Source organism: Brassica rapa, chromosome A04 (assembly GCF_000309985.2).
Source record: "Brassica rapa cultivar Chiifu-401-42 chromosome A04, CAAS_Brap_v3.01, whole genome shotgun sequence".
NCBI classification, from domain to species: Eukaryota; Viridiplantae; Streptophyta; class Magnoliopsida; order Brassicales; family Brassicaceae; genus Brassica; species Brassica rapa.
The window spans coordinates 14,155,699-14,174,642 of NC_024798.2; the positions used below are offsets into that span (position 1 = coordinate 14,155,699).

Here is an 18,944-nt window from a genome sequence, read left to right on the forward strand (position 1 = left end):
GATAGCTACCGGTACTTGTTACTCGTTTAGTCTCATGAGTTCTAAATATGCCTTGAAAACTTCATATACTTCTCCAACACGGAATAATATGAGATTAGGCTGTTCAAGCTAAAAACAATGGTAGTATCACGAAGATGTTCTCCCAGACTTGTATTCAAATGTTTGTTCCTAGCTTCTTCTTTTTTTAATTATACAGAGGTATCCTGGTCCCACAGAAGTGATTCAGACTAGTCACGTGTTGTCACGTATCGGTCTTCTGTCCCTGGCGATGTCGAGATGTTAATTCTCCAGTGGCCGGGATTCGAACCCATGTGGCAGTAGTCACAGCTGTAAGCCCTTTGCCACCTAGCTTTCACTGAATACATTTATATGAAGAGTACCAATCTTCTAACTGAAAACCGTACCCTTCTATCTCATTTTTTTGTATATTGAACAGGAAATGTAACATGTTTATTAGCTTGTATCATGATGAAGCATTAAGATAGATGTTTTAGGCAGGTCATCAGATTAATTAATGATGAGCAAAGTATTTGTGCCCCATAAGGACAAGAAAAATATCTAACCCAATCTTGTTTTTCAAAGCTACATCTTATATCCAACTTGGGGGAATGGATCCAGGACCCGAAATATGAGAGAATCAGACAAATAGAAGAAGCATAAGACACTCTTGCAACTGTTACTACAAAATATCTAAACCCAATCATGTTTTCTTTTGTAATATAGCATTTCCATCTCTCACACCGACCAAAACATTTCTTCTCGCTTTCTCATTCATCTCCGCCTTCGCTTAATTCCATGTCCGTTCATTTGGCCACGTCTCGCTGATATTCTCTCGATAAACTCAGCCGCAGCCTCGTCGTATGCACGCGCCGCCATCTCCGCCGTTGGAAACACTCCAAGCCATCTCCTTACTTTCGAACTTGGATCCCATATCTCCGCCGACCATTTACCCGATGGCTTTTTCCTTACTCCTTTGTGTTTCTTCTCCTTTTTTATCTCTTCATCCCTCTGTTGGAAAGCGCAGCCGTAGCAGCCAGTGATGCCGCAGAGAGGACAGGGACCAGCATCCGGAAGGGGAAGATCAGCTCCGCTGGTGATCCCGTTTGGTGATGACGTGTCACTCCCGACGTTAGATATCACTTGTCGCAGTGCAGAGACCATGATCTGATGCTCTTGATCTCTTGTCAAATACGAAGAAGAAGAAGAAGGAGGTCGTAGTGCAACAGGGTTTTGATCATCAGAGGGAACGTTGTATGAATAATCCATTTTTTTTGTAAAGAGTTGGAGAAAGATCGAGAGTGGTATGAAGATCTGAAAACAAATGGACCGAGTAGGGTTTATATAGGCGATGCATGGAGATTGGAGACGTACGTACCTTTTTTTAGCATTTGATTTTTGACCAAACATATTTGTGGAATTGAGAACTTGATGTGCAAGTTTACAAGTCTTCAAATGGGTTAAGCAAAGAAGAACTATAGTTAAAGAGAAATTGACTACGGTTAGAACCTCGCTTTAGTTTCTTAATTCAAAAATATTAATATTTAATTAGAATTATATTAATGAATTAAGTTTTAGCTTGGACCACTAGAAAACAAACAGCTAGCGTTAAAGATTAGGAAGGCTATCTAAAACCTTCTTCTGCAAAATACTTTTGACTCTCTCTTAATATCTTTTTCTTTTATTGTTAAGATACTTGGTGAATATGAACCATTGGAAATGCGCTTTAGATGCTGCTTTTGGGACCACAAGAGGAGCTTTTGTTGTTTGTCTCCTTGTAAGCTAGGTTAGAGGATGTCTCCTCTATATAAGCTGCATTATGGAGGTGAGAGAGAATTGGAGTAGCCACACTAAGGCTAATTAGATGGTAGAGATACATAGAGAGATATACAAAAGAGTGAATTCATAAGTGTAAACAAGATTGAAACACATTTAGCTCTTGTAATATGTATACCTTCTAGTGGATTCCAAGCTGTAGTCTGGGGAGATGTAGCGACCCTCGTTAATGGGCGTGAACTCCTTAAATCTTGTGTGTGTTCCCATCTTCTCCTTCTCTCTCTAATCTCTTCTTCAAACTCTCGAGACTCTGTTTTCTACAATTCTGTTTTTTGCAGTGTTCGTTCTGTTTTTTGGACTTCAAGCAACGTCTCTCTTAGTTTGTTGTGAGTTCATGCTGAGACAAGTGACGACTTTTAAGCTTCTGAATCCTAACAATATTTACATGATTTTGTGACTTTCAGATGCGTTTACAATACTAAAGTTACAATATTTACGTGATCTCAAATTGCTTACTCAGTCTGGCATTAGCTATATAGCCTAATTAGGTGCCCAAAAAGCCAAAAACTACACTAATCACGTTTGTTTCACATAAGACCGTTTCGCTTCACAATCACAACATATAAACTGCGTATTCAATATTGTAGGACGGAAAAAGCTACCTGATCGCCGCGTCATTCTGGTAAATGTGCACGTTGGTAAATGTGAACGTTGCTAAAACATTCAGGACGTCGAATTATTTTATTATTTTTTGGGTAAATAGTTTGAGAATAACTACCGTTTTCCATCACTTTCCTTCTTTTTTTTAATCAGGAGCTGTTTGGAACCTATTCAAAAGTCCAAACTAATCCCTTAAATAATGATGTTGACCATATATTGACTATTTTCCACATATTTAAATGAGATCCAACTATATACGCATTGGCTTATGGCAGTTACACCGCTTTAAATAAAACAACCGTTTTATTTCATAACTTTTATTCTCAGTTATGTTTTTACAAATGACAAAGACTATATAATCTAAATGTCTTTATAGTATTATCTGGTAGTTTTGACTAATACTATAACAAGATCAATTATATATACCTAATGAATTCAATATTAACTTAACAATTTTTTTTATATATTACGATTTTAAGACAAATATACAAATTATAAATATAAATGAATTTTATAAAAACTGATTATTTTCTTTTCAAATAACTGAGACTTTAAAAATAATTAATCTTTTAAAATAAATTATTAAGGTATTCCTATAATCAATACTCTATCTATTATTCTTATTTTGTTGAGTTTCTTTCAAAAATGATCTAAAATTTATGGTCAAACATAAAATTAACTATTTGTTTTTGAATTTTTTTTATCATATACAATGTAAAAATTCAAATAATTAATGAATATCTTTCGTTAGCTATTTCTTTTACATTTCTTTTTTGGCTTTACTAGTTCCGGCCTAGGTGTTTTCTTAGGTATGAGCTTGTTCATATCATGAATTATGTTTCATATAAATTTTTTTCCACTATAAGATATCTTGTAAACGTTTGTTTTAATTTAAATTTGAAAGTATTTTTTCAAAAAAAAAATTAATGAAACATCATTACTTTATTTATTTATTTTTCAAAATAGATTGTTTTTACCCATACATCCTTATTTTCGTTACTTATGTATGAAATTATCATTTTCATCAATATCACTAACCATAACCAAAAACCATGCTCTAAATTTACTAGAAATCTACATCTACATTTTTCATCTCACTTTTTATACACAAAAATCATTTATCTTGTATATCCTCTCACATTTAATCTGATTAACTCAAAATTTTGAATTTTAAGATTATATTTTCATTAAAATTACTCAAGTTTTGGGTGTCAATGAAAAGAGATCAACCATTTTTGCTAGGAATTCCTTAACAAAATCAACACATTATTTAAGTTGGTCATTTTAGGGGTGTCAACTGAACCCACAATGCTTTTAGTGGGTTCTGATAACATTTGAGAAACCTAGAAAGATTATAGCTTTACTAAGTTTTATTGTAGTGAAGATAGCTCATAGAGCTTTATTGAAATGCAAAGAACAATAAAGGGAGAAGCTTTGTGTTTGTGTTCAAGAACTAAAACAAACGTTTGATTTCATAAAGTCTTTAATGGAGGCTGCTTCTATGAGCAGCAAGGTTACAAAACACATTCTCATAACAGTTATATTTATATGAAACTCTAGAACCTTAAACTCTTGAACTTATTGTCACTTTGTTGAACTTCTGAAAATTGCATTGAACTTAATAGGTTCGTCCCTGGTTGTACCGCTTTAGCATTACACAGCGACTTAGGTACATCACATAAATACTTATTCGGTTTCAGCTCGTGATTTTTTTTTCTGATAAACCCTATCGGCTGATTCGAGTTTGGAATAACTTCCGACTAATGCAAGGGGGTAAACCGATCATCTGTTATGATTCACCATGTAAATCATTTGAAGCCAAAACTAACAATGATAATTTAGTTCCTAAAGAGAATTGAATCCATAAATAATGTGTGTACATACCAAACTCTACGAGATTACTATGCTACAATCACTCGAGCTCATGATTTTTACATGTGCTTGCAAAACTCTTTATACTTCTCTGGGAAGAATACAAGATCGAATTGTTATTATTATTGGTAGTGCAGTTTCAACTCAAATTATTATTTTTTATTCAAAAAATATTAACAGTATATTTTTAAAAATAGTAATAGTTTTGAAGTTACTGACATTTATACATGTTTAAGCTCTAAATTTAGAAAACTTTTAAATATCAGATCATAATTTATATAGTTAACTAAAAAGTGTAAGATTTTTTTTTTTAATTATATTTCTATTAAACCGTTTTACTTCCACATGCTAAAAGATGGTCTTGATGCCTTGATGGTAGTATCACGACGATGTCTCAGAGACTTGTCTCCAAATGACTGTTCCCACCTTTCATTAAATATCTTGTTTAGAGTCCTAATTTCTTCATATTAAGAGTACAAATCATCTAACTGAAAGGGGGTACCCTTCATCTCATTGTTGGTATATTGAACAAAAATGCAACATGTTTATTGGCTTGTATCATGATGAAGCATTAAGTTAGATGTTTTAGGCAGTTCATCAGATGAATGATGAGCAAAGTATTTGTGCCCCATCCTAAGGACAAGAAATTATCTAACCCAATCTTGTTTTCCAAAGTTACATCTTATACCAACTTGGGGGGTTAGAATCTAACCGTTAGATCCACGACCCTAAATATGAGAGAACAGACAAACAGAAGAAGCATAAGAGACTCTTGCAACTGTTAGTACCATTGGCGTACTTTTACAACATCTTTCTTTCACAAACATATTTGCGCATCTGTATATCCCTCTATATTTTTTTTATTCATCTTCTACTTTGCTTCACCCAATGGTTGTAGCAGCCGAAAAAGCCCCACCGAATATCTCAGACAAAATTAAATATATATGGAAAATTAAACACTGATGGTGTTGATTGATTGATTGATTTACCTCTCAAAAACAAAATGGAGAGGCCATTCTCTTGTTGTAGTCTTCCTATGAAAAATGATGTATTCTTTTAGGTGTGGTGGCTAAACCAAGGCCTGACAGAACCGTTGACATGTCCGTTTGTGTGAACCCCTGAGCCATTAGGAAGTAGCTGAGGTGGTGTACTCGGGTAAAGTGTGTGGCCGTGAGAAAGACCATGTGATAAACCATTTCCTTTTCGTTGTTGATGGGCATGGATCTGTCTCAACCCTTCCTCATGGATCCGAGCTATTGTGTCCACTTCCTTCATCGATAGAGAGTCTAAATTGGCACCGTATAGAGGCGCATGTCTTGAAATCTCTTCTCTAAGTGAGGATTCTAGTGTGTTGATGTATTGCTGTCGAAATAAATTGGAAAAGAAGAGTTTAATGAGCACTAAACAGATTAAGAAAGTATAAATCTGATGTCTCATCTTCTATCAAACCTGGCAAGCTTGGAGTTTGGATTCCATTCCATCAATGTAAGCTTCACAGCGAGCAATCTGATTTTCTTTCTCTCGTTTCTCTTCTTTTGTTTGCCCTAGTGTTTGTGTCAGTCGCCTAATTTCATCCTCAAGTGACTTGCGGACTTCTTCCCGAGTTGCATTCTCTGTTGCATACCGTTTCAGCTCTTCTTCAAATCTTTTCCGGGCTGCCTCTGTTACCTTTAGCTTCTCCGTTAGAGCAGTTTTCTCTTTCCCTGTCTTCTGTATTATTCACAAAGAAAACGGCGTCTTATTAAGTGAACAATACACCTTGGAGGAGTCTTGGACAAATTACAATAGAGTAAATGATATAAACAAAGATGGCTGTAATATATCATTATTCATTTTCTGCGTGTGCATAAGCTCCATACCTTAAGTTCATCACGCTTTCGTGTCTTTAGCAAAGAAAGTTGTGTCTCTGCCTCGTGAAGGCGATCCAGAAGAGTTTTCTTCTCAGAAGAGAGTTTATCTATCTCATCTTGACGTTCTGACCGAACCCACTCCAGCTGACTCTCCACATCCCGAAACTGTTCTACCAGTTCCTTCTTTTCCCGACCAAACCGGTCCGTCTCAGCTTTCATTTCACACTGCAATTTGATACACTGTATTAATAACTCGTATGACCACAGAACGCCCAAAAACTCTAGCATAGTCACACTCTTGCAGCAGAAAAAATGTAGTCACGTACCTTAAGACGGGTCTTTGCAGCCTCAGATTCACTCAATTTTTTCGTGATGCCAGATTTCTCCTTTGTCAGAGTTTGAATCTCTGTCTTCTTTTCTTCCTTCAATCTAACAAGCTCTTCCTTGTTTGTACGCAGTTGGTGCCACAGAGCGGCCCTGTCAATGTTAGCGTGTTCTACTACCTTTTTCAACATGGCTAAAATAGGTCTCGCAACCTCTCGCTCCTGAAAAATCAGAATATCAAGAATCCGCAGCTCTAAGTCTAACTCTCCGTCGCTACTCGCAGGGCTGGTAAATCTATCTACAAGTCTCCTCAGTATTTGAACCCTAAATGGCTGATCAGGAAACCATTTGAATAATACTGCGTATAGCCTTTTCACAAATCCCCTCACTTGAGGATCTTTGGAATGAGCTAATGTCTCCGCAAGACTAAGGAGTGCCCTGAACTCAATCTCTCCAGCGGCTTCTTGCTCACTGACTTCTCCCTCCAATACAGGATCCCCATTCGTAACACTCAGGTTTGCCCCTTGTGCACGTCGTTTTTCAAGGACCATGGCAACGCACTGAACAACAATGGCTCCACGAGTAACAGCTCTTTCGAACGTTTGAGATGCCTCCACAGCTAGGGACGATATGGACAACATTTCCAGCAATATGTAGACATCAAAAAACTGTCTGTTTGCATAGAATTCATGCTTATCCATCAGATCTTCCATTTCGGAGATGGAATCGTTTTCACCAATCAGAAAAGGGCCAAAAGGTAATGTCCCAAAATTGCCATCTAGACTGTCGTCACAGTTGAAGTCCCTAAGTATCATTTCGGCAATCTCAGGCCAATTGTGTACAGTTTTGCTCAGATATTCAAGGACGCAAACAGATACATCAGCACCCAGACTTTTAAGCCGCTCTCGGACTGACCTTACCTGTATAATGAAAATTTTAGGTTAGCCAAGACCAGGAAAATATTTAATCCCAGCAAAAGAGAATAATTAGACACAAAATGCTTACGGCTCCAGGTAGGTGTTGGCACTGTGAGGCAGTTTTAAATATGAAATGAATGGCCGCCACAAGACTTTCCTCATCCGAGTCATTCAGAAGCTCAACTGACCGAAATAGAATTTGCTCCCATACTTCAGTGTCACAATCTAACTGGCTAAGAGCATTGTATACCTGTGCCACAGAAAAACTTCAGATAATGGAGATGTATAAGCTTCTAGCTCACTAAATGAACTGACACTTTTTTTTAAAAGATTCTATGCCTCGAACTCAAAAGAAAAGTCTTCAACAGTGGGCGAAAAGGCTAAGAGACGACTTACTGGTTCACGCAATGCTGGTTCAGCTTCGGGCTTTTGAAGCCGTTCAATAAGTGCATAAGCAGCTAGTGGGTGTTCCGAATGCTCAACCAATTTAGGAACCAGACTAACTAAATCTGGTTGCAAATGTTTAGGCGCTCTGTCTAAAACAAGAGCAATCTTTTGAGCAGAATGTGGTCGTCGTCTAGGCTCTTGACAACCTTGTGGAACAGCCGAATCAAGAGTTTTCAGTGAGTTAACAATCAGTCCTAATAGCTCCTCAGATTGTTCTGGCCACTTTGTCTGAAGACCAAAATTTTTACAGATGGTCAGAAAAAACAAAGTTGCAAAAAGTCTGCAAAATAGGTTTCAGTAGTAAGAGAACCCACCTTTGATTGAACTGAAGTATCAGAAGACTGCTCCGCATATGTTTCAGGGGGAGAAACAGGCTCTATTGCAAGGGCTTTCTCAAGCATATCGATCCCATTCATCTCAGAGCTTTGTACAGCTGAGGTACTGAGGGTAGTAGCATCTGCATCAGATTGAAATCTCTCGTCAACAAGATGTTGTGAAGCTTCTGCTACTCCATTTTCCCTAGTTGCCTCCAATGAAGTTGAAGCCACGCAGCCATCTGTCTTTGCATCCAGCAAAGAAGGCTCAGAATAAGACCCTTCCTCCGAAGGTTGGCAACACTCAACCATTATATCTAGAAGTAAATCGAGAATTGCTTGCTGTAGAACTTTAACACCCATCAGCAAATTCATCAGGCTGGGTGAAGATTCATCACTCTTCGTTAGCTTGCTTCTATCATCACAAGACATTTTGGTGGGAAGAAGTAAACGCTTTACTTTAGTAGGATCGTCAAGATAAACACGTAAGCCAGTAAGAAACCCAGCAATTGCACCTGCATCCATTATAAGCTTCTCTCGAAGTGTCACCTGTGGTTGAGAAGGATTTTCCCCAAACGTGAGATGGAATCCAGCTTGGGAAAGAAAATCTCGGAATGTGTCTTCCTCATCTCCGCTTATGCCCTCACTTTCTTCAGAATCAATAATGTCATCAGGATCAGTGGTTAAGGCATCTTGGTCATCATCTGACGCCAAGACCTGGCAAAAGAATGGACAAAACATAAAGTCCATGATGTAGTAACACGAACAGATCTCCAACTGTGCATGGAAGAAGGGAATAACTCCATGATGCGGAAGATATATCTACAATTCTACATGAAAGAACTAACCTCCAAATCTGAAAACTCGAACCAAGGACAACAATCCAATATTTCACATACAAAAACAACAGTGTCACGCGCGAGAAACCCAGCATCAGCCTCAAGCATGTCAGACACCTTCATAAACTGTAGGACGGAGTTATTCCATGTCTTGGTGCATATAGATGACTCCTTCCACACACTTTTCGCAGGATTCTTTTGGTTTAAAATACCCATCCTGTACTTGACCCAGAAGTTATTGTCCACATCTGTACCCGTAGATTGATCACTCTCTAAATATATGCATATGGTGTCAAACGACTCGTAGACACCTGCACACATAAAGCAACTGGAGTTGATAAACATCAATAATTGAAGATAGGAGATGAGTAATAAAATCAAAACCACTCACCAATCCGGAGTTCACAACCACCAGCCTGAAAGAACTTGCTAAAGATCTTTCTTGTTTCCATTATTTCCTTAAAGGCCAGAAAATTCTCCACTTTCCACGTAAATGAACTTCTTTTTACGCTGTTATCAATCTGTGAAGCTGATTCTGCCTCCACATAGTCTTTTGTTACAGATGTCTCTTTCAAGATCAGAACCTCTGCGGAGAACACAACAGTGTCTTGAACGAGAAATCCAGAGTCCTGATCAAACAAACTCGTAAGTGTCACAAACTCACGCCAACCCCAATCCTTTGCAGCTTTCGAGTAGCGATTCTGAGATTCCTTTGTCACCGACTTCTCCTCCAGTCTCTGGTTCACAACTGACAGTCTGTGGCTAACAAAACAGCTCCAATCACTAGAACTTCGTGAATCTGTCACTTCAAGAAATACTGAAAGATGGCATGGTGGCTGGGACTGCCCTGAGGAGGCCATTAAGAGTAAGACAATCAGTTAACTCTACAAATGCAGCAACCAGAGAGCTCAAATAGGAAGGAGATATATAATTTTTAAACGGTGCAACACATCATATGGTGTGAATCTAGTCCACTTACATACCTCGGGGATAAACAATAAGTCGACAGTCCCTGTTCCCAATTTGAAACCTTTTACTTTTGATGCAAAGACCTGTTACCTTCCGCTTCTTGAGAAGATCCTTCAACCTCGTGAAATTTTCAATCCTCCAAGTGAATTTACCCATGTGCGCATCTGATTTCCTAGCTCCACTCCCGTTTCTCCCCGCAACCAACCCTCCATTCTTAGCAAAGCTACTGAACTCTTTAATAACATGAAACGCGGTGCTAAAGACAGCAGTGTCATTAACTAAAAAACCTGATTCAGGATTCACAAAGTCAGACATCTTCATGTAATCGTTCCACCCCAAGCTCGTGTTATCACCGCTCTTATTATCAGCAGCAAACCTCCCATACGAATCTCTGTGCACGTGGGCGCACCCAGGCTTCTGATTCAAAGCCGACATCCTAAACAAACACCAACAGCTCCTATCCGATACCATAGTCTTCTCGGTCTCCTTACTCTCCAAACACATCGATATATACTCCTGCGAGTTAACCACACTCTGGTACACACTAATCCTTAAATTACACTCCCCAGCTGGGAACACAGGGCTCATTATCTTCTGCGTCTTTATCATTTCCTTAAACAAGGTAAAGTTATTTACTCTCCAAGTGAACCTCCCACTCAAAACATCCGGCATTGGTCCTCCAGCTAAAGAATTCTCCTTGTACAGTAATCCCGAATCGCTGTTAGAGCTAACTGACTCATTGAGAATCAAGATATCAGCAGTTATAAGCAACGAATCATCATTAAACAAAAACCCCTTATTCCGATCCAACACACTCCCATTAAGCGTGAAATCGCACCATCCGTGCGATTTCTTCTTGCTAGAGAACCTATGCCAAGAGTCCTTATGTATAGTGAGGGACTCCTCCACTTGGTTGACGATCGAGAGACGGTAGCTAGCGAAACAGTCCCAGCGCGACGACGACGCGCCGCGAGGGTCCATGATCTGGAGATAGATGCTGATGTAGCCAGGGAGAGCCTGGGAGTCGCCTCTAGGGTAAACGAGGAGGCGGCAATCGTAGCCTCCCACATCGAAGTACTTGCTCCACAGTGCCTTGGCTTTGACGCGCGTGAAGTTTTCGACCGTCCATCGGCACACGGCTGTGTACTCTCCTCGGCGATCGACGGCTACGATCTCTTGAGCGCCTCCGCTCCCGTCTCGAGATGATCCGAGGTGGTGGTCTTCGGCCGGGGAGATCGAGGACGAGCAGAGAGGCTTCGATGATGAAGAAGGGACGGAGGGGTGGGATAGGTAGATGGTTGATGACGACGAAGACACCGCCTCCGATGAGCTCTGCTTCATCGTTGCTATGGCGGTTTTTTCTTGTTTATTCTGTCTATTTTTATCTAGGTTGATAAAAAAATTTTTTTTTGCTAGAGAAGGGCCAAGACAGGGTTTAACGTACGACTTGTACGTTAACATGCGCATCCTCGACTCCTCCCAATGGCATTTTGTTTACTTTTTCCTAAATTAATTTCATTAGTGTTGTCCAAAATACTTTTGTTTCATTTTCATTCCTTTTTTGGTATTTATTCCTTTGTGGTATATTTTTCATGCTTTTGAGGTTGATTAGAAAGAGCTATAAATTGTAGACAGCCATTTCTTCTTTCTAAAGCCTTTTTTATAAATCAATCATGCTTTTAGTTTTAAAAAAAAAAATCTAAAGTCCAAAAATTAGAAAGGAAAATATGTTAACTCTAATCAATTTTTCTAATTTTTTATTTAATGCCTTAAGATAGCTTGAAAAAAAATCACTGAAAAAAAAATTAAAATCACAGCCAAAATATATGCAAACTAAATTTTGAACAAAAAAATATACAACTACAGGCTACAGCACCAACTAATCAAAGTCCTTTGTTTCCTTTTCTTTAAACCCTCGAAATGTGTTGTTTTACTAGTGCATATTTTATATAAATGAAAAGGTTATGATTGTTTGTTGTATAGAATATGTTTGTTGTATGCAAACTAATACATGCATAGAATATGTTACCAAACTAATACATGCATAAAATATATATCATATTTTAAATCACATCTAATTATACCATTATATGCAATATTAATACATGAAATTATTTGATACAATAATAAATTATGTCTTACATAATAATATATTTAGTTATACAATAAAATAATATTAATAAGTTTAAGTCATTATTCTGAACAATATATTTAAATTATTTGATAAATAGTATATTATATGTTTTGAAGATAAAAGTTTAACATAATTAAATAAATTTGATTATCTGTTTTATCCAAATAAAAAAAATTAAACCATATGAATTCTAATATTTCAGAAAATATAATATCAGTGATTAATTAATTGTTTAGATTTTTTTAACTATCCTATCTTTTCTAAATTTTCTTAAGATGCTAATATTTGTATACAAAATTGATTTTCATAATAATTTACAAATATATAGACCACAATCTTATTTTTTTTTTAATCAGATGCCATTTTAATATAAACTATATTTACATTCATATTCCAAGAAATTTTATTTCTCAAAATTTCCACTTACCTCAGATAATCATATTTACTAAAGCTAGCACATAATTGGGCTAAGGGATGACAAAAAAAATGGGCTAAGGTTAGCATGTTTCTAGAAAGCCAATAGTATAATTATAATATTTTATAGGGTAAATCTTTCAAAAGATTATAAAAATATTTTTTTGATCAAAAGAACATATAAAGAGAAAAATGACCAAAAGATGTTTGATTAATAAAGTGAATGATATATATACCCTTATAGAAGATATAAGAGTATAAATAAATATTTAATAAATAATTTAAAATTTAAAAATTAGAAAATGTTTTCGAAAAGTTATTCAATTTCAAACTTTTTCAATTTTTCGAAATTTTATTTTGAAATACGAAAAATTCCTTTTTGTAAATATCTAAATTTTAAATATAATTATAATGTTTTTACAAAAATCCTAAACCCCATTCCCATATCTAAATTTTGTATAAGTTAATCCTATGGATATAAATATCTCTTACCTCCGTAATGAAACATATTTTGGTCATTTTTATCTCTGTGTGTTTATTTTTGATAAAAACATTCATAGGCTATTCTAGAATATTTCTTTATTTTATATTTAATATATTATTTAGATAGTACTTTTATATTTTTATAGTTAAGTGACTTTTTTATATATTAAAAGAAAAGTCACTTAACTACTTAAGTGATTTTTGTTTAAGTGATGATTATTGGAGAAATCATAAGAAATTATCTCATTATTTTTTAGACATTATTTTCAAAGTGATTTGCAAATACATATCACCACAATCATTAAAAAAAAAATAACATGGTCTTCGAGAAAAGTGACAAGACATCAACCTAGTTATGACATGTAATATTTATTTTAAAAAGTTTATATTTTTTGCAAGATTTTTTTAATATGGTAATTAATAGTAACTCTTATACAATTACTAAAAACAACTCAAATTTTTTTATCACTGTCAAATATAATGAAATATATTAATAACTAATAACTCAAATTTTTTACCCAGAAAAAATAATAACTCATATATTAATTTAATAATAAAATAATATATATAAACCACATTAATGAAAATAAACTATAAATAATATAATTATATTATAGTTTTTACATTGATTTACATATCGTATTATATATATATATATATATATATATATTTAAAAAATTCATTTCCCTTACACACGTTTAGTTTATTTGACGTAAAACTTAATTATGACAAGTATAATTTATTTTATAACAATTTATATTTTTTGGCAAGATTTTTTAAATAAAGTAATGACTAATAATTTCTATATCACCTTTAAAATATACTTTCTATACAAATAAAGCAATGAATAATACTCCATACATCAACGCTGAAGTAAATTTTCAATAAAAACATTCATTTTTCAAATAAGATAAAAATTAATAACTCATATAGCATGAACAAAGTAAAAAAGTATATATATATATATATGCACACTAATCAAAAAATTAAATATTTATCAGAAATATAAAAATACTACATCAACTTTTATATATATATATATATATATCATATTTTTGTAAGTATATATTTTATCAAAATAAATTATAACTTTGATTTAACAAATACAAAACTAAAGCACTACTAATCAATACTTTTTATAGTTAAATGACAAAAAAATTATTTAAAATTTTGGTTAATTAGGTCAATTAACAAATTGAATTTTTTAAATTTAATGTAATTTGTCTAAGACAAAAAAATCTATAATTAATATATATATATATTTTAAAACTAGAACGTAAAAGATTTATTTAAATAAATAATAATGAAATACAATATAACATAAATAAATACCTTTTTATAAAATGTAATCTTAGTTCTATTGAAGTTTAAATAAAATCAAATTGGAGTAGTTAAGTCAAGCCCCCCCCCCCCCCCCCCCCCCCCCCCCCCCCTTAATCAAACCATAAGAAATCAGACTGTATGTAATTAAATTTATTAATTTTTTACAACCCGATAAAGATAAAATATAAAACAATATCATCAAAATATAAACTAAATTTTACTTTTAAATATTATTTTACTTAAAATTATTTTTTCTGCACTTGGCTTTGGCAAGGAAAACTCCTAGTATAATTTGACTGATCAATAAATTTTTAAATTCTATTTATTTTAACTAGGTCTAAAAATAAAAAGAAAATTCAAGACCCAAATAACATCACTTACCAAATAATTTGTTACAAATAATGATTTATGGTAACTAATTATCCAAATTATAAAAAAGGTAATGATGTTTGATCATTCTTTTTATATTTATAAAATATACAATATAATGAATTAATTTTTTTAAATAATAGTAGTATAACAATTATAAATTTTACGTAAACAATTATATTTGTACACAAGTATATAATAACTACTAATGTCTTATAAAGTCCCTACATGCTCTATAAATCATTTATAAAGATTTTAAAATTTTATAAAATTAATTATGATGTTTTACAAAATAATTTTATCACAATTTTAAATTATTTATAAGAACATATAAATCATTTATAAAATAAAATAAAAAATTCTTCTATATATTAAAAGAGAAGTCACTTAAGTGGTTTTTGCTTAGGTGAAGATCATTGGTGAAGTCTTAAAAAAATTGTTATAATTTGATTAGTAAATGATTTTTATTTTCTTTATTTATTTTAAATAGATCTAAAAATAAAAAGTAAGCCTAGATCCAATTAATATCACTTACCAAATAATCTAAATAATATTACAAATAATGAGTTATGGTAAGTAATTATTTAAATTATAGAAAGTGTAATAATATTTTATCAATTTTTATATTTATAAAATATATAATATAATGAGATATTTTCTTATATAAATTCAGTATAATAATTATATATTTTACGTAAAGAATTATTTTGTATATAAGTATATAATAACTATTAATGACCCAGATAATTAAGTATATATTTATTCGGGTTTTAGATTTTCGGGGTTAAAGATTTCAGTCCCATTCGAGTATTTACTAATTTTGGTTCGGATTCGGTTCGGGTTCGGTTCGGATCTTTGCGGGTTCGGTTCAGATATTTGCGGGTTTGGTTTGGGTTTGGATAGCCCGTTTAAATTATTTTAAAAATTTTAAAATTCAAATATGCTTAAAATTTTTCAAAATTTTTAAATTAAAAATAATATAGAACATATAAATTTGAATAATATATGCCAAAATACTTAAATTGTAACTTAAAATTGAGTTGGCTTCAATATTTTGATGTAAAATTGTTTAGTTGTTTTAAACATTTACTTTTGACTATTTGTATATATTTTAAATATTTTGGATAACTTTAAAATATCTTATATATTTTGTATATATTTTTAGATATTGAGTTTAAAAATAACTAATATATTTAAGTATAATTCTGATTCGGATATCTGAAATATTTCGGTTCGGATCGAATTTGGTTCCGATTATCTAGATACCAAAATTTTGAACTCGTTCAATTAATATCTATTCGGATTTGGTAGTACTCTTCTGATCCGATTCGGTTAGGTTCTTCGGGGTTTCGGATTTGTTGTCCTACCCGAGTGGAGATATTTAACCAATGACCAATGTTGATGTTCTTAGAGTTTGAGATTTATATATTTTTTAAAAAAAAAGTTTGAACGTCAGTTATTCACTGACAGTGAACTATGTAAAAAGTTAGGTAAATAACACATTTACCTTCCGACAAGCACACAGCTGCCGACAATGCCGGTAAAAAAAGTTTCGCATCTCTCTCCAAATCAACGGCTGAAAAATAGCCACGTCATCCCGAACTCGAACTCTTGTCTTAAATCCACCTCTTTCTCTCACTTTAGCCCACCACCACCTTTCCCTACTCCTTTCTCCGAATCTCTCCACAACAGCCTTCGAGCCTTCGAGATCTTCTTCTTCGTCCTCCTCCTTCACAGATCTAAAGATCTCAATAACCGAAGAAACGAATCTCCAAATAATCCGACATCGTTTTCAACTCCGACGAATCTTCCTCCGTAGATCTAGCAAAGAAAACCTCTCCTAAATCTCCAAACGGTAATCTCTATTAATAACTTTTGAAATCAAAAACCAATTTCATTATTTTTCAAATGTTTTTCCCGTTGGATTCAAATAGTATTCGAACTCTTTTGTTATTTTTCCTCTCAGAAAATTCAAACCCGGTTTAGGAGAGATGGCGCCGAGCATCCGAAAAGCGATCGGAGCGGTTAAGGATCAAACGAGCATCGGGATCGCGAAAGTGGCGAGCAACACGGCTCCAGATCTGGAAGTAGCCATCGTGAAAGCCACGAGCCACGACGACGACCCCGCGAGCGAGAAGTACATCCGCGAGATCCTCAACCTCACCTCCCTCTCCCGCGGCTACATCCTCGCCTGCGTCACCTCCGTCTCGCGTCGCCTCGGGAAGACGCGCGACTGGGTGGTCGCCCTCAAGGCCCTGATGCTCGTCCACCGCCTCCTCAACGAAGGAGACCCTCTCTTCCAAGAGGAGATCCTCCACTCGACGAGACGGGGGACGAGGATGCTCAACATGTCTGATTTTCGCGACGAGGCGCACTCGAGCTCGTGGGATCATTCAGCTTTCGTTAGGACTTATGCATTTTATCTTGATCAGAGGCTCGAGTTAGCTTTGTTTGAGAGGAAGAGTGGTGGTGGTGGGGGTGGGGGTGGGGGGAGTAGTAGCTATCATAGCAATGGTGATGACCGTTACAGTAGAGGGAGAGATGATTTTCGATCTCCCCCTCCCAGATCTTATGATTATGACAACGGTAGTGGTGGTGCTTACGGTGGTGGTTATGGTGGTGTGCCTAAGAGATCTCGTTCTTACGGAGATATGAACGAGATTGGAGGAGGGAGAGATGAGAAGAAAGCTGTGACGCCTCTTCCGGAGATGACTCCGGAGAGGATTTTCGGGAAAATGGGGCATTTACAGAGACTGCTTGACCGGTTCTTGACTTTAAGACCAACCGGTTTAGCTAAGAACAGTAGGATGATACTTATCGCGTTGTATCCCGTCGTGAGGGAGAGTTTTAAGCTCTACGCTGATATCTGCGAGGTGTTAGCTGTTTTACTTGATAAGTTTTTCGATATGGAGTATACAGATTGCGTCAAGGCCTTTGACGCTTACGCGAGTGCGGCGAAACAGATTGATGAGCTGATCGCGTTTTATAATTGGTGTAAGGAGACCGGCGTGGCGAGATCGTCTGAGTACCCGGAGGTTCAGAGGATTACTAGTAAGTTGTTGGAGACGTTGGAGGAGTTTGTTAGAGATAGGGCGAAGAGAGGGAAGAGTCCTGAGAGGAAAGAGATCGAAGCTCCTCCTCCTCCTCCTCCGCCGGTAGCGGAAGAAGAGGAGCCTGATATGAACGAGATCAAAGCGCTTCCTCCTCCGGAGAGCTACACTCCTCCTCCTCAGCCTGAGCCTGAGCCGGAGAAACCGCAGTACACGGAGGATTTGGTTAACTTGAGGGAAGATGGAGTCACTGGTGACGACCAAGGGAACAAGTTTGCTCTCGCGCTATTCGCCGGTCCGCCGGGGAGTAACGGGAAATGGGAAGCATTCCCGTCGGATGGAGTGACTTCCGCGTGGCAGAATCCAGCAGCAGAGCCAGGGAAAGCGGATTGGGAGCTGGCATTGGTTGAAACAGCTAGCAATTTAGAGAAACAGACAGCCGCTTTAGGCGGCGGGTTTGACTCGTTACTGCTCAACGGCATGTACGATCAAGGAGCGGTTAGGCAACATGTTAGCACCACGCAGTTAACAGGTGGCAGCGCGAGCAGCGTAGCGTTACCTTTACCGGGTAAAGCCAACACTCAGATACTGGCCTTACCTGCACCAGATGGAACCGTTGAGAAAGTGAACCAAGACCCGTTCGCAGCTTCGCTAACCATCCCGCCGCCTTCGTACGTGCAAATGGCCGAGATGGAGAAGAAGCAGTATCTGCTGAGCCAAGAGCAGCAGCTGTGGCAGCAATACCAGCGTGAAGGGATGAGAGGTCAAGCTAGTTTGGCGAAGATGAACAACACTGGTCCAGTTCCAGGTGGAATGCCTTACGGAATGCCACCTGTCAACGGGATGGGACCACCACCACCGACGGGGTATTACTACAACAATCCTTACTGATTTCATTCTATTTGTTATTTGCTCCACCAAGTCTTATTATGATGTATGTGTAGATGACTCGTTTGTTTTTTTCTTTTTTTCATTTGTTCACCTTCGTTCTCGTGTGTTTTTGAAATGTTTCTTGCGTCTCTTCATCGAGTTTGGATTTATAGTTTATGTACACTTTATTGAGGATCTTAATTTCATTTTGTATAACACATTTTGATATCTCTAATGTTTTTCACTGTAAACTTCTTGAGAATAACTTTTGTTGGATTTAAGAGTGTTATTGTTTGACTTGCAAAAAACGCTATAGGACTTTGTTATGTTGTGCTA

At 35.9% G+C, this 18,944-nt stretch overlaps 3 protein-coding genes across 4 annotated transcripts; 1 reads left to right on the top strand and 2 right to left on the bottom strand.

The window, feature by feature from the left end:
• Positions 1-416: 416 nt before the first annotated feature.
• Positions 417-4,645, bottom strand: LOC103864664 (putative ethylene-responsive transcription factor ERF121). The gene has a single exon (XM_033290168.1). It carries the CDS (start codon positions 1,405-1,407, stop codon positions 772-774), a length of 636 nt encoding a protein of 211 aa, XP_033146059.1. The 5' UTR covers positions 1,408-4,645; the 3' UTR covers positions 417-771.
• Positions 4,646-4,941: 296 nt separating this feature from the next.
• LOC103864665 lies at positions 4,942-14,258 on the bottom strand. 2 transcript variants are annotated; one of them, XM_009142423.3, is made up of 10 exons: positions 9,980-14,258; positions 9,388-9,843; positions 9,006-9,307; positions 8,158-8,874; positions 7,793-8,071; positions 7,485-7,646; positions 6,482-7,399; positions 6,165-6,380; positions 5,755-6,012; positions 4,942-5,667 (listed from the first exon to the last, which is right to left on the bottom strand). In XM_009142423.3, exons 1-10 carry the CDS (start codon positions 11,430-11,432, stop codon positions 5,362-5,364), a joined length of 5,067 nt encoding a protein of 1,688 aa, XP_009140671.2. In that variant the 5' UTR covers positions 11,433-14,258; the 3' UTR covers positions 4,942-5,361. The 2 variants fall into 2 exon arrangements, with proteins under 2 accessions (XP_009140671.2, XP_009140670.2); XM_009142422.3 differs by having other exon boundaries at positions 5,755-6,015; positions 9,980-14,255.
• A 2,033-nt stretch (positions 14,259-16,291) lies between these two features.
• On the top strand, positions 16,292-18,867 carry LOC103864666 (putative clathrin assembly protein At2g25430). Its single transcript, XM_009142424.3, has 2 exons — positions 16,292-16,543; positions 16,655-18,867. Exon 2 carries the CDS (start codon positions 16,680-16,682, stop codon positions 18,627-18,629), a length of 1,950 nt encoding a protein of 649 aa, XP_009140672.1. The 5' UTR covers positions 16,292-16,543; positions 16,655-16,679; the 3' UTR covers positions 18,630-18,867.
• Positions 18,868-18,944: the final 77 nt, after the last annotated feature.

Coding starts and splice junctions, on each gene's coding strand:
- LOC103864664 (XM_033290168.1), bottom strand. CDS start 1,407: ATGTTTGGTCAAAAATCAAATGCTAAAAAAAGGTACGTACGTCTCCAA.
- LOC103864666 (XM_009142424.3), top strand. CDS start 16,680: ATGGCGCCGAGCATCCGAAAAGCGATCGGAGCGGTTAAGGATCAAACG.
- LOC103864665 (XM_009142422.3), bottom strand. CDS start 11,432: ATGCGCATGTTAACGTACAAGTCGTACGTTAAACCCTGTCTTGGCCCT. Junction 6,381..6,481: donor CTGCAAAGACCCGTCTTAAG/GTACGTGACTAC, acceptor ATCAAATTGCAG/TGTGAAATGAAAGCTGAGAC. Junction 6,016..6,164: donor GAAAGCGTGATGAACTTAAG/GTATGGAGCTTA, acceptor TGAATAATACAG/AAGACAGGGAAAGAGAAAAC.